This window comes from Ipomoea triloba, chromosome 5 (genome assembly GCF_003576645.1).
Source record: "Ipomoea triloba cultivar NCNSP0323 chromosome 5, ASM357664v1".
NCBI lineage: Eukaryota > Viridiplantae > Streptophyta > Magnoliopsida > Solanales > Convolvulaceae > Ipomoea > Ipomoea triloba.
This window is the reverse complement of record NC_044920.1, coordinates 17513953-17529192: the sequence shown is the minus strand read 5'-3', so window position 1 is coordinate 17529192 and position 15240 is coordinate 17513953. Positions and strand designations below refer to the sequence as shown.

Below are 15240 nucleotides of genomic sequence, written 5' to 3'. Positions count from 1 at the left end.
TTTATTTTTTAGTTTAAAATATTATTATTATTAAATATATGTATACCCTTTTGGTTATTTTACATGTTAACCGCTAATCTAAACAGATAATTTTATTAAACATCTTTTTACAAATCGCTAATACATTCCGCTGGTCAAACTTGCTAATACAATCCGCTATTTGATAACCGCTAACACAACCCGCTACCGCTGACCGCTAACCGCTGATAACCAAACAAGGAAGTTCTGTGCATAGCTACTATACTAGTACTTATTTTTGTTCGTACCTATGTGTAACTTTTTCACGCTTAAAAAATGGCTCTTTAGATAGAGCTGAAGGGCTTGGAATTTGAACGTTAAAAATCTTTCCATTTTGCACTTTCTAAACTGGTAGGTGTCAAAAAGCTACCATTTCCTTCTTTTTTTCTACACGCTATTGACTACTAGTTAAAAACTTAAAAATAATTTCATTTTTTGAACAAGCTAGGAATTATCTGATTGGTGCAAGAGCCAAAAAGCATGCTTCCTTGTTGTTAAAAGATATCTTGTTGTCAGATGTCCTTGGAGAGTGTGTCAAATAGCTCAAAAGAACAAACGACATTCCACATAAGCTTAATTTGTACTTCTCTATCGAATAATCCTAACAAGTTGTGCGAGGGGTTGACTTAGTGCTTCTTACTTAGGCAAGGTGAGATGATATATCGGAAAACCTTTACAACAAACAACTAATATAAGGTCTACCGCTTGACCTACCTATGCTAAGAGAGATATGTCGGATAAGGTTGCCAATAGGAACGCAACCAATTGTCCTTAGGAAACCTTTTACATATGTCAAAACAGTCTCACACTACTAGGATCTATTGAAGGCATGACCTCGATTGACAAATTAATTTCTATATTCACTATTACAAAGAAAAGAAATGGGGAGTCAGTTTCTAAAACACAATCAATTAATAACATCATCAAAATCTATGCAACAATTATTTCTAAAAATTTCTCCCTTTTTGATGTTTTCAAAACACATTACATCGAAAAACCTTTGAAAAGTATAAGAAACTCACCCACCCACTGCACCTTCAAAACTTAGTTTTATTGATCAAGACTTTTGAGTACATGGAGAGCATTAACAACAAAAAATTACAAGTTATCAACACTACTCAAAAAAGAGTATAGAATCTACTCAAAAGAAGTACGTATAGACTCTACTCAAAAAGAGTACAAGTCTTGAGCCTGCCTGCCTTATATCACCATATGGCCACTTATACTCCATAAGTGTTAGCATCTAACTCCTAGGGTTGTTAAGGTCACAGCCCTTAAGCTGATAGCATTCGCGAAGTGCTGTACAACCTTAGCCCTTTTTCTACGCTCGTTATATATCCTCTTTTTTTCTTTTTTCTTTTTTTTCTTTTTTTTTGAAAATAAAGAAACTCATTCATTTAATCATAAGCTGAAACAATTACAAATGGGATCAATGGAACGGTATACCATTCCTTACAGTCAGACATAGAAACAATTTCCCTAGCAATGCTACAAAGACTTGATTCGTAGACTGTTTTACAAATTTGAAGCTAAATCCGTTGGATGAACTTAACACTTCTTTAATATCATTGAAAGATTGATCAAACGTAGTCAAGGCTGACTTCGGTTAGAAAGTCTTGCACACCACCTGAGTATTTGTTTTCAACCTTTACGTTCATTGACAATGCATCCATCGATCTGAACTGCAGCTGCTCTTTTTCATTGTCATCTTTGTCACCCAGGATGAGGTTCACAAACGCCATGATCAACTTTTATGATTCACACTTATGAAGAAAAGAACTCGTCAAAAAAACGAGAGGAAAACAAACTCGTCACACAAACGAGAAAAACAGACAAAAAAACAAAAACAAATACAGAACACACAAGAAAAGGGAAACAACAGTACACCTCTTCTTGAAAACTTTATTTTAAGGATCCATTAACATCAAACCACCTCTTTATCCAAATCTGGTTGAAACCTTTGAACTTTGAAACTTCTGCAACTTCCTTCGAGAGTTGGTGGTTGAATCGACAGTGAAAGTTATGAAAAAGAAAACAAAAAAACAAAAAAAAAAAAAACAAAGGAAACTCCCTTAGTTTCTTCAAATACTCCGTAGTGTTTCTAGCCTAACATCTCTTCATGAGCTTGCTTCGCCTTCTGAGCTCTGAACCAATCAAACTTAGATTGTTTAGCCTTCAAGTTCTTCCGCTATTCCTTAGCCCTTTCAGCACGAAAGCTAGCCATTATTTTGCCCAAAGAACACAACATATCAAAATGTGCCTTCTCTAGACCACCTTCGTTCTCTCATAGCTTCATTGATGATCACCCGGTCCTTTCCCAAATAACCATAGTCAAAGGCTGGGTCACATGCTTCCAACTCTCTTCTTCTAACTTAAGCAGTTGTTATATCATGGACCCGGTCCACCATTCAAGGTGGACCCAGGTCCATGTTCACAATTTCATAACTCAATGTTCATAATTTCATAATTCCATGTTCACACTTTCATAACTCCATGTTTACAATTTCATAATTCTATATTCAATAATACGTAGTGTAACATAATTTTTGAATCTATATAAGAAAATTGTGAATATAAGGTTCAAAAATTGTAAATATTAAGTAATGTAATTTTGTATATTGAGTTTTAAAATTGTGAATATAGATCCGGTCCACCTAGGTCTACAGCATAATTTGCCTGACTTGAGTTGTTGGACTTCACTTTCGTCTTGGGCCAATTCAGCCGTAGTGATGAAAGGGATAGAGCTTCAATTCGCAACTCTTCCACTCATTGATTAATGTTTGATTTGAAAGATCTAGGCGCATGATCGAGGTATGCAAGAAGGTGCAACTTTAGATCGATCTTATGGTCTTAAGCGTGAAAACCTCTTCCTCGAGGTCTATCAGTTCTTCCTTTACTAGTTGCATCCTAAAATTTATTCTTCTCTTGTATGTGGGGAGGAAAAGCTTGCTTGGGCAGAACTTCTGGTGGTAGATTTGCATTTACCTTGTTCATAAGTTCTTGCCCTTTCTTTTAACTCTTTCCATATGTTTTCCGGTAGCTAGTAACCCCGGCCACCTCCTCTCACTTCCCTATATTCGAAAGTGATATGATGATAGTGATTGAATACTTATCTGTTATATATTAATTCATATTTAAGTACATACAATTCATAAATAATCATACACGAAGTCATGGCAAGTTAGTAGGTACAAATCTCAAAATAATTTACTTCATTCATCATAACAATTCATAGCCAAAACATGATGAATAAAAGGCGGTGAATATCAATATTCCACTCACTTTATACTGCCTAACATAGAATGTGCCTCTCGAACTAATGTATGATTGACACGATTTGCAGACCACATATGTTAAAATCTTGAAGTCTTGATCTAAAAAGTTATACTACACCAAGTAGAACAAAAAAAATATTCATTAACAACTATCTTGCATATCATTTGTCAACTCATATATAAAATATAAAAAGGATTTTATTTCTAGTTTCTTGCAACTATACTAATTGGCAAACACCTTATTAATTATTATTATAAATTCGCCACTCGGAGGCCACAATCGCCATTTTTTATTATGGGATAATTCTGTTGCTTCCATAGTAGCCGCCGCCGCCCCTGGCCTCTCCCCCACCCCAAAACACCATGTTCATTCCCTTGTATACATCTTTATTATCTATACATATATGGTATATCCATTTTTGAGCGAGGGAGAGAGAGAAAGAAAGAGGAGTTAGAAATGGCAGAACGAAGAAGCGCAATTATATTGCTTTTGTTGAACACCGTGATAGCCATGGCGGCGATAGGCGGCGTTGCCACGGTGCCTAATCAAGGCCCTAAGGCGGTGGACGAGTGGTTCCAACGCCTACCCCATGCACGCCAAAAGCTTACAAAACTCCACTTTTTCTTCCACGACACCGTCACCGGCAAGAACCCCACCGCACTCCAAATCGCCGCCGCCAACACCACCGCCAGCTCGCCCACTCGCTTCAATATTGTTATATACTTGTTTGTATACTTGACAAGTACGAGGTCGTGGTCGGATGGCAATGTCAACTTTACTTTAATATTGTTATATACTTGTTTCATCATCAATAATTTATGTGTAATATAATTTCAAATGTGTGTATACGCTTTATTAAATAATGGCGGATCATTTGTATGTAGTATTGTAGTAAGGCTTACTCAATACAAATTCTCCAATAGTGATTATAAATTTTCATCCCTACCAAAAAATGTTTAATTCTGCATTTAATGTAAATTTGATTTTCGTACAAAAGTAACTAGGGGAATTTTATACTCCAATAAATTTTACTATGGACCCTGGTTCACATAACTATGTAAATTATGCATTAAATTATTAAAATCATAACGCTCCAATCCAAATAATTTATTTCTCTCAAATACTACCCTTGAACCAGTGAGCTAAATTCATGCAAGCAATTCACATCATTTATCAATCCCATCTTCTTAATTTATTAACATTTATTTACACCAATTTATTCTCCCAATTCCAAACACCAATTAAAATCAAGACTTTTCAAGCTTGGCTAAGGTGGCACCAGAAGAAGATTGTCCTGCTTCAAGATCACCACTACCAACCTCAGATGTACCAACATTAATAAACTCCTTCTCTCGTCTTATGATGTCTTCATCAACGTGAACATCACCATTAACAGACAAAACCACCGTCTTTTTCCGTCCATGGCTGTCCGTAACGATAGCCTCTTGAATTCTCATATGTTCATCGATGTGTTTGAGGTCGATTTCTTGAACGCTTCTTTTCTTGTTCCTCTTCTTCATGTAGAAGCAGAGCGCCAGCGAGGCCATGACGAACAAAATGCACCCCACCACCGGAACCACAATGATTATGAGGTAGTAGTCATGGTCGCCTTGTGGGGAGTTGCTCGAATTTGATGCCATAATGCTATGATCGATAAATGTTTTTGTGAAATTTTTGGTATATTGTAATTGAGATTGTGCGGGTGGTGAGATGAGAGGGTTTTGAATTGAATGGTCATTTATAGCTATGGATTTGTTTAATTTTATTGTTTTGTGTATGTGAATGCTTTTAAGTTATCTAAAACTTGGCTCTCATGTTAAGGATAGATGATAGATGTGCAGTGAACTCCATATTTTGATTGCATTGGAAAACACTCCTCCCTTAGCTTATCAGTGTTGGTCTTGCTTCTTATGGTATTATAAGCAAATTCTTTGGTGAAACCACGTCATAGGTCTAAAAAATGACAATGGTTATATTCTGCATGTTATATACTTAACATACCAGTTAACGTTGGACCGTTTGCTTCCATTGGAAAGTTTTTCCAGATTACTTATTTATAAGCACAAATGATTGAAAACTTGTAGAATAACACTAATAAAATATAGCCATTTTAATTGAAATTAATAAGAGTTTATTTTGAAAAGTTACTTTATGTAACTTTTCAAAAATAAGCTAGTAGCTTCCTAATTAACTTTTTCCAAAATAAATTCAGCTTTGTAACCTTCCTGACAACTTAATCTGGAGTTTAACACAACTGTTACGACCGTTAATTCTTAAAATATAAATTGGAATTAATTCTTACAAATCAAAATTAACACTTCCAGAAAGGTACTCCGAAGACTAGTTCGAGCAGTACGAATCAAAATTAGCACTTCCAGAACGGTACTTTGAATAGTAGTTGAGCAGTAACCCTAGGGGTCACATTATAAGGATTGGAGTTACATCTACTCTCTAGCAAGAGGGTTTGACGACGGCAATTGTCTAAGAAGAGAGAGAGACTGCCACCTTCAAGCTGTGAAGGGGAGAGGGAGAGAGGTCCGACTGGCTCATGTACCAAACTACCCACGAACATAGTGAATTTTGGCTTGGCATTGTCCAAAAGGCCCGTGGTTTTTATCATTCGTTTTCACCTTAAAAATCTCGTCTCCAATTTCTTTTTTCTCTCCATTATTTATCTTTTATTCGTTCAATCAGTTATGTTGACCTGCCGAATGATTACCTCAGCTCGGTAGTCGAAAAACCAACAAGTATATAGGTAGGTAAAGGAGGGAGGTAGTAGTGACCATGCAATGGATGGTTTCGCACAGAGATTATATGGTGACTATAATCGATCACAAGCTGTAGTGACTATATTCAATTTAATATGTTATGTGTGTACGTCACTGGGTTCGACACAATCACACAAGTATATTCAACTATATTCACTCTCCATAGATATGAAGCATGCATACTTTATATAATTGTACATCTATCTACCCAATGCATATATTTTCTAAATTATATAATAATCAATAATGTTAAAGTTATAATGAAAATGAAAACGATTTATATTGTATATTATACCTAGTTATAACATTGAATCTAACTAGACTCATAATTATAATTAAAATTGTGTTGATACTTTTAAATTTTAACCTTCTCTTTTTAAGTTTTGGTGTACGTATGTAAAGCTTTGTTCAAATGTACGTATGTAAAACTTTGTTCAAATTTTGTGAAAGTTAAAAATTAATTCAGTTTTTCCCTCTTTTATTTCTTGGAGATTTTAAAAAATGAAATAATTTATTTATTACTACAAATAAATATTGAAATAACGATCAAAATAGTCATTGAATAAAATATGAAAATGTAATTTAGCCATTCAACTAAAAAAAAAAAATTGAACCATTCAACGTTGTAAAATTATGCAATCGATCCCAAATTACTTGAAATGGCAAATTACGAACAAGTAATTAGGTAAAATTTTAAAAAAAGACCTCGATCCCAAATGGGAGACCCATAAGAGACCAACAAGAGTGTCTCATCTCCATGGATTTAGAGACTAAAGAGGGGACAAAGGCAGTCATGGTAGCTGCCTTCGTCCTTTCAATAATGTGTAGATTTGACAAGATTTGGACTAAAATGTGTAGAATCAAAATCTCAGAAAAAATATGAAAAGTACTAATGACATTACCTTCTTGTCAAAATCCTATTTGAAAAGAAGGTAATTCGACTAGCTTCTTTTAGTTTTGAAAAGAAGGTGCTTATTTGCATAACTATTGGTGCGTCCACACAGATCGCACGTTAAGGCGCGATCGCACTGGAACTAGATGTAGGAATATGATTCAAGCTCAGATGTGGACCTCACTTTTAATTGTATCACAAAATGGCCACTTAAAATGCCATTTTAATGCTATTTTTTCAACACTAGACTATATATATATATATATATATATATATATATATATATATATATATATATATATATATATATATATATATATATATATATATATATATATAGGGTAGGGTTCTAGTGAGACCACTTGCTTAGGTAAGATCGTGAGATCACATCTTGTGCATCAACGTAATACTTTTTAATGGTCTAGATTGATTGACACACACACACTTCGTTTGCACACATTTAATCACTGTTCGCACACACTTCAACTTGGAATCTTAATCAATCTAGACCATTAAAAAATTTTGAGATCAAATCTTGTACATCAATCACCGTTCGCACACATTTAATCACCGTTTGCACACATTTAATCACCGTCCGCACACACTTAATCACCGTTCGCACACATTTTATTACTGTTCGCACACATTTTATTACTGTTCGCACACACTTCAACTTAGCATCTTAAATCAATCTAGACCATTAAATTATTAAATGGATTACACCACTCAATGTTACGAAATGCACCACTCAATGTTACAAAATGTACCACAATGAAAATGCATTTATTAATATGAAATGCACCACTCAATGTTATTTGTGTGGTGCATTTCTTAATATTGAGTGGTGTAAACCGCATGGCCGCACGGGAAGACGCGGCCACACCTAAACATGACCATATATATATATATATATATATATATATATATATATATATATATATATATAAGAGGAAGGGTACGGTTCTCGTGCGAAGACAAGTCTCTGTGCGGTAGTGCGGTTAAGGATTAGTTAACAAGGGCAAGGTTGAATGATTCAAGATAATCTAAGATTACCTAAGAAAATGGGGGTAATCACATTACCTTGAAACATTATTACCGCCGCATTAACTTTGAAGTAATATAACATTACAAGGTAATATCATAATTTGAACGAAACAATGTAATATAACATTACCAGACTCAGGTTACGTAGGTAATATATATAAGATTACCTGAACCAAACTCCCCCTGAAAGTTATGAACCAAACCTGGGTGTTTTTGTTCGAAGTTAGGAACAAATACCATTGGACTATGAAAGATTTTAGTGAATCAAGAGATCTTGTCTAAAGGGAGACGTCAAGCTCGATATATAATGCAAAAGACCATTTAGATGCTTGGCAAATATACGACTTTGATTATATATTCTCCATTCTTGACTATACATGTGCAACTCCCACTACTTGTCACATCGCCATTAATCCGAATATGTATAACTAACCTGTCATGCCTTTGTATACAAAAGTTGAGTAGCTTGGTTGGCTGATGCTTGTATTGTTATCCTAAAAATTGTAGGTTTGAATCTTGTTGGTTGCACCTCTAATCAAGTGGTTTAGGACAAGAAATTTATCACCGAAAAACATGACGTAGTGTTTTAGGACAACGAAATTTGTCGAGTTCGATCCCCCCCTTGTATGGAAAAACCAATATGGCCAGCACTTTGCCCCTTAATTGGGTCGGCCCGGTGCGAGCGGGGATTAATCTGAGTATGGTACGGACTTAAAGGTGTCTCCTGTTAGAAGAGCCTGCTCAGGACACCTCGTGGACATTCCAAAAAAAATACTAAATTTTATTTATATTTAATTTATGTCAGTATTGTGACTATTGTCATATAAAAATTTTATATTCTATGTTTCTGCTATAAATTAAATTAATTTTAAATTTAGTAAATGTTATTGTAAATTAATAAAATAAAATAGCATTTGAAGCGTTCAAAATTTTAGGGGTGAGCATCGGTCGGTGACTATATATTGGTCGTCGCCGGTCGCCGGAAATGGTGGCATGTCGCCGGAATTTGTCGCCGGTGTCGAAATTTGTCCCTGGAAATTTAAAAAATAGGTTAATTGCTCTTTTTTCCGGTTTCAGTGGCTTAATTGCTTTATTTTTCTGAGTTTGATGGCTTATTTGAGGGTTATTCGAGTTCGATGGCCTAATTCTTGTTCCTAAATAGTACGATGGCTTATTTGTAGTTTATCCCTTATTTACCCCAAGTAATGGCAAAAACTTGTGTGAGACCGTCTCACCGTGAGACGGGTCGGGTCAAGATGAAAATGTAATACTTATACGCACAAATGTCATACTTATATGCTCAAATGTAATACTAATCAGGAATAATATTTTGTTACTTATAAGGGTAAATGTAATACTTTTAAGGGAAAATACAATACTTTTACATTTCGATTTAAAAGTATTACATTTTTCTTCAAAAGTATTATATTTTCCCTTATAAGTAAGGGACACTTGTCAACATTACTTATTATGAAAAATGTAATATTTTTTCTCTTATAAGTAACAAAAATTGTATTCCTTATTAGTATTATATTTGAGCATATAAGTATGACATTTGCACATATAAGTATGTCATTTGTATGTTGTTTCGACCCGATCTGACCCGTCTCACGAATAAGGATCTGTGAGACCGTCTCACACAAGTGTGACCCTTAAGTAATAGGTCCACAATAGACTTTGTGGTTCAATATTTGTAGATCTGTGGTATGTTTTAACTAATTTATTGAAAGTTTTTTTTTTTTTAAGTTCTATTATCTCTTATTCTTCTTCATTTTAAGTTGATAGATCTCGATATGATGCATCATTCTTAAATATGTGAATTTCAATTAACTTAATAACATTATATTTAAATGTGAGACATTTACCCAATAACATTATATTTTTTTCAAACTCCACAAATGTAAGTTAGTTCAAATTAATTTGTTATTAACGTAAATTAATTTATTTAGGACTCATAATATTTAAATAATAACAATTATTTTAGATTTTTAAATTTTTATAATTTATGGTATTTTATAAAAAAAAAATTTGGAGCATTTGTACTACAAAACATTTAAACTAATGCAATAATACTTATATTTGTTATTAGTATAATGCTAAAATCATAATAATGATATATTTTACCTTTCACATTTTTAAACATTGAAAACCAACATCATTTATGTAGGAAGAAATTTATATATAGTAGTAAAAATATTGTAGTTATTTTGAAAAGTTAGATGAAGTAAACAAATTGGCATACAACAATGATTCAATATGTATATATGTATTATAGTTATTTTATATATATATATATATATATATATATATATATATATATATATATATTCGGATCAAAGTAAATTATTTTAATTTTAATAATTTTAACTAAAATTCAAAAAATAAAACAAATGAAATTAAAAATATCTACAATACAAAATACTAAATTGACTAGAAGATTACAATTTTATCTTATTAGAATAAATTAAATTTGACATATCTATTTTTATTTAGAATTTTTTTATTTTAATAGAATAAATATTTTTTTTATAAATTCTATTACGGTATTACCATTAAATTACCATATTATTATTTAATGACTTTAAAAAATATAGAGAGAGATATACATATATATATAGCAATATAATGATAGAAATAGAATTACAAATAACAATGAGATTTATTTTTGTTTTATTTTGCACCAAAATTTACTTTTAAGCGAATGAAAAAGAAGTATTTTAATTGTCTTACGTAATTCAGTTGATTTAATATAATTGTATGTTAATTTAATACATTAAAATAAAAATATCAATATATGTGTTATTTAAAATTTTTTAATTAGAAATTTTTAATGATATATTTTTTATATATTAATTTTATATGTATATTAATATATGTGTTATTTCTATGTCTGACTGTAAGGAATGGTTTACGATTTTATTGATCATTGATGTAAACGTTTTATGTTATGAATTAATGGAATAGCTACGTTTACCTTCAAAAAAAAAAATTGAAGTTAAGTTGGAAAAGAATATAGTAAGTATTAGTTTAGTTTACCTTAAATAAATATTTTAGATAATCATTACTATAAATTAAATTAACATATATAGCATTTTTGTAACTATTTAATTATGTAAAAAATGATTGTTATTTCAAATTTCAAATTTCAAATTTCAAAACAGAAGAGTATTATTTTAAAATGAACGGGAAAACAACACTTCTGTTTTAATATATATCATGGTTGCAGTAGGCGCTAGGCGCTAGTCTACCGCTCGACTAGTGCCTAGTGCCTAAGCGGTCTAGGCGGCGTCTAGACAGTACCTAGGCGGCGACCTATAAAAAAAATTAATTCATGTGTGTGGATGTATGTCATATATTATATTACTACTTTTTCTTATGTGCGATGCGCAAAAAATAGGTGACCAATATTAATATTTTATATTAAAATTTTAAATTTATTTAGATTTTTGATATTTAAATTATGGTAAATAATAATAATAATAATATAAAATATTTTTATAAATTTTATATTTATATTTTAGAAAATAACTAACATATATCTCCAATATATAATATGTATATATTATTATTATTATTATTGAAGAAAATAAGAAAATATATAGTGGATGCATGTGCATGGTAACAATAATGGAAAAGATAACGCAAGTTATAACGGTAGGGGTATGTTTGTCTAATATATTGTAAAGTACAACTTTTATAGCATAATGTACAAAAAAACGGACATAAATGAAGGATATAACCTTCATTCACACTTATTATGTTTATAAATATAAATATATATATATATATATATCTTACTTCTCTTACTTATATAAATAAATAAATATAAATATAAATAAATATAATAATAAAATTAACAAGACCGACTCGCCCGAGTTAACTCGGCTAACTCTGTCGAGTTAGGAGAGTTAACTCGGCCAAATTCGGCCCAGTCGGCCGCCAACTCGGCCGAGTTAGGCGCTAGGTGGCTGGCCACCTAGGCGAGCGCCTACGGAGCAATTCGCCTCAGTCTAGGAGCGCCTAGCGCCTAGGCGGGGATTTTTGCAACAATGATATATATATATATATATATATATATATATATATATATATATAGATAGATAGCAAAGCAAGTGTAATAAATAATGTTAATAAAAGAAGATCACCTAGATCAAGCACCAAAATAAATGTTATCCAAAAAAATAGTTTTAAAAATTTTAGATTATTATTAAATATTTTGAATTTTAAATTTTTAGATTATTATGAAATATTTTGATATTATGACAATTACAAATATTTTGATAAATTAATCATTTTTGTTCAATTTTATCAAAGTGTCTTCGATTTATGGATTTATGTTTTTACAAAATTCATATAAATAAATGGATAAGCTATATTTCAATTTTAAGTGTTTTATTATAAATATATTGATAATAATAGTAAACAATTAGGATCTTAATATTGTTAGAAGATTATATAATTGGGTGCGAAAATGTTAATTGTCATAAATTTGATTAATTAAGATGTCTTTACAAACTAAGAATGTAATGCAGTAATATCTAAACTAATAGAAGTTTTAATCAAAATCAAAATCAGTGTACAGGCATATACTCATATTACATCAAATCCAAGACAAATGGAGAAGTCTAGTTTCGACGTCAAATATTAGTTCATCTCCATGTTATTATTGAAAGTACCACTAGTACAAAATAGGTCATTCGCCTCTTGTTTTACAATAGGTAGCTAGTAGAGAATCAGTTATTTGGCACCGGAGTAGAAAACAATCTTCGTCCGAAGTATTTCGGACGCATATGCTAGAGACGCAGATTGGTTGAGCAATCACCAATCTGCGTCCGAAGTAACATCGGACGCAGATTGTGGCCAATCCTGATTAGGATTTGACACAAATTTTTATTTAAAAAAATTACAATCGTGTCTGTTTCTGATAATATTTTTTTTTCTTTAAAAAGAAAAAGTTTATTTGTTTAATAAAAATAAAATAGAAAGCCGTAGCTATTTATATACAACCTAAAAACCATAAATAAAACTAAAAATTTACTTTAAAAATTTATTTATGTGATAAAAATACAACAAAAAGCAGTAGCTATTTTTTTTTAAAAAGAAGCCGTAGCTAGTTTTATACAACAAAAAACATAAATAAAACTAAAAACTTGCTTAATGTTCATTGCCACGTCTCATCTGAAAAGATTAGATACTAAACAAATTAATGGTTTTTAAAAAGTCATGTTCTTAAAGAAAAGAACATAAATCAGTACTGACTTGCTACCTCTTCTAAGATTTTTGACCAAAGAGACTTCTTTTTAAAACTTTTTTCACGTCGAGTTAATTCCAGCAATGGTCCTCTGACTATGCTGATTTTTCAAAATTAGTTCTCGAGTTTTAATTTGGACAATTTAGGTCCCTTGACTTTCAAATTCTTTTCAATGTTGGTCCTTTCGTCAAATTTTGATTAATATATTTGAGGTTAAATGAAGGGGTAAAATTGTCCGTTCACTTGTTTAGTGTATTATTACTTGTATTTCTCATGTCCTATACGATGTATATATGAATATAATCTCAGTCGAAGTTTCAATCAAAGTTATATCATCTTAGTCGAAGTCTCTTCAACTGATATTATATTCATATATATAGCGTATATGATAGGAGAAATACGAGTAATAATACAATATACAAGTGAACGGACAATTTTACCGCTTCATTTGACCTCAACTTAACCAAAATTTGACAAAAGGACCAAGATTGAAAAGAATTTAAAAGTCAAGGGACCTAAATTGTCCAAATTGAAAGTCGAAGACTAATTTTAAAAAATCAATATAATCGGAGGACCATTACCGAAATTAACTCTTTCACGTTTCTTCTGAGTTTTCAACTCAGCCCTTAAGATTGCAAGGCAATCTCCTAACCATATAAAATAATAGAACAGGAACAACATATAAGAAAAGACTCATAGTGAAAAATATTGAGTAAAATATAGCAATATGACATAAATGAAAAGCCATAAAAGACCATAGAGAAAAATTAAATAAAGGCACTGATGGGTAAATATGCACATGTACTAGTCGGTCCGTAAATCACCTGTCCGTCGGTCACCCAACCTGTCCGTCAACGGTCACCCAACGGTCCGTCGACGGTCGCCCGGTTCGTCGGCCGCATGATCGGAAGCAACACACCTTGTGGATTGGAGGCTCACGAGCGCAACAGTTGCTTGATGTGACGACCGACAACTTTTCGGGAACAGGGGATCCGTGTTTTCATCACCTCGAGCAACTCAACCACTTCGAGCAAACCGATGCGCATTTTGCGGAGTGACAGCCCATATGTCCTCCACTTGCATATCAGACACCATGTGCATAGTGAATCCACTTTGTATAAATAGGGGTCATTCCCCTCACTGGAGGGGGGACTCATCAGTACTACACTAATACACTTGCGATTTGCCGATTGTCTTTCTCCTGCTTACTCTTTATCACTGTTCGTCACCCGTAGAGCGATATAGCTTCGAACCGCTCAGTCGTTGACCGGTAGACCGACCGTCTGACCGGCCGAGCGACATTCTTCACTACACGTAACACACGTATCCGTAGCGTAATCGTAGACCCCGTTTACATTTACGCTATCATTGGCGCCGTCCGTGGGGATTGAACGAGTCACTCTGTTCTATCCCTTTATCTTTTCTTTCTTCACACTATTATCCATCTTAAGATGACGAACAGTAGGAAAAGTTTGAGCCAAACTCATGCGCGTAGGGGGAGCCCGACTCGGTTGGTCGGACCTCACCCTGACAATGTAGTTGAAACACTCCCTGAAGATGATCTACGTCGGCAATTGGAACGATCCAGGAGCCTAATGAACGAGTTGACATCCAACCAGAGGCAAGATGCATGACCTACCCAACCGGTCAACCCGAATGCAGGCGGACATGCAAGGCAAACGAGCTTTCAAATTCCAGTGACATATGCCATGTTGCCCCCAACTGGCCAAATGCTGACTCCACCACCAGGTGCACTTGGGGGGAACCCGTTGCAAGGGACTCCACAACAAGGATTGACTCCGGTATACCAACCGTGGCCGGGAACTCCCGGATACTATGTTGTATCACCCACTCCCCAAATGCTTGCAATTCCTCAAATCCCTGCCGTGGAACAACAGGCGCCCCGACCTTCCCAGAGGCAACAGTCGCACCCCCAACCTCAAGATCGTAACTTGGAGGAAGTCCAATCTACGGATCGCACACGGAGGTCC

The 15240-nt window shown here is 33.2% G+C and overlaps 1 protein-coding gene across 1 annotated transcript; it reads right to left on the bottom strand.

Annotated features, from left to right (window-relative positions):
* Nucleotides 1–4541: 4541 nt before the first annotated feature.
* LOC116020330 lies at nucleotides 4542–4934 on the bottom strand. Its single transcript, XM_031260810.1, has one exon. The coding sequence runs from the start codon at nucleotides 4932–4934 to the stop codon at nucleotides 4542–4544; it is 393 nt and encodes a 130-aa protein (XP_031116670.1).
* Nucleotides 4935–15240: the final 10306 nt, after the last annotated feature.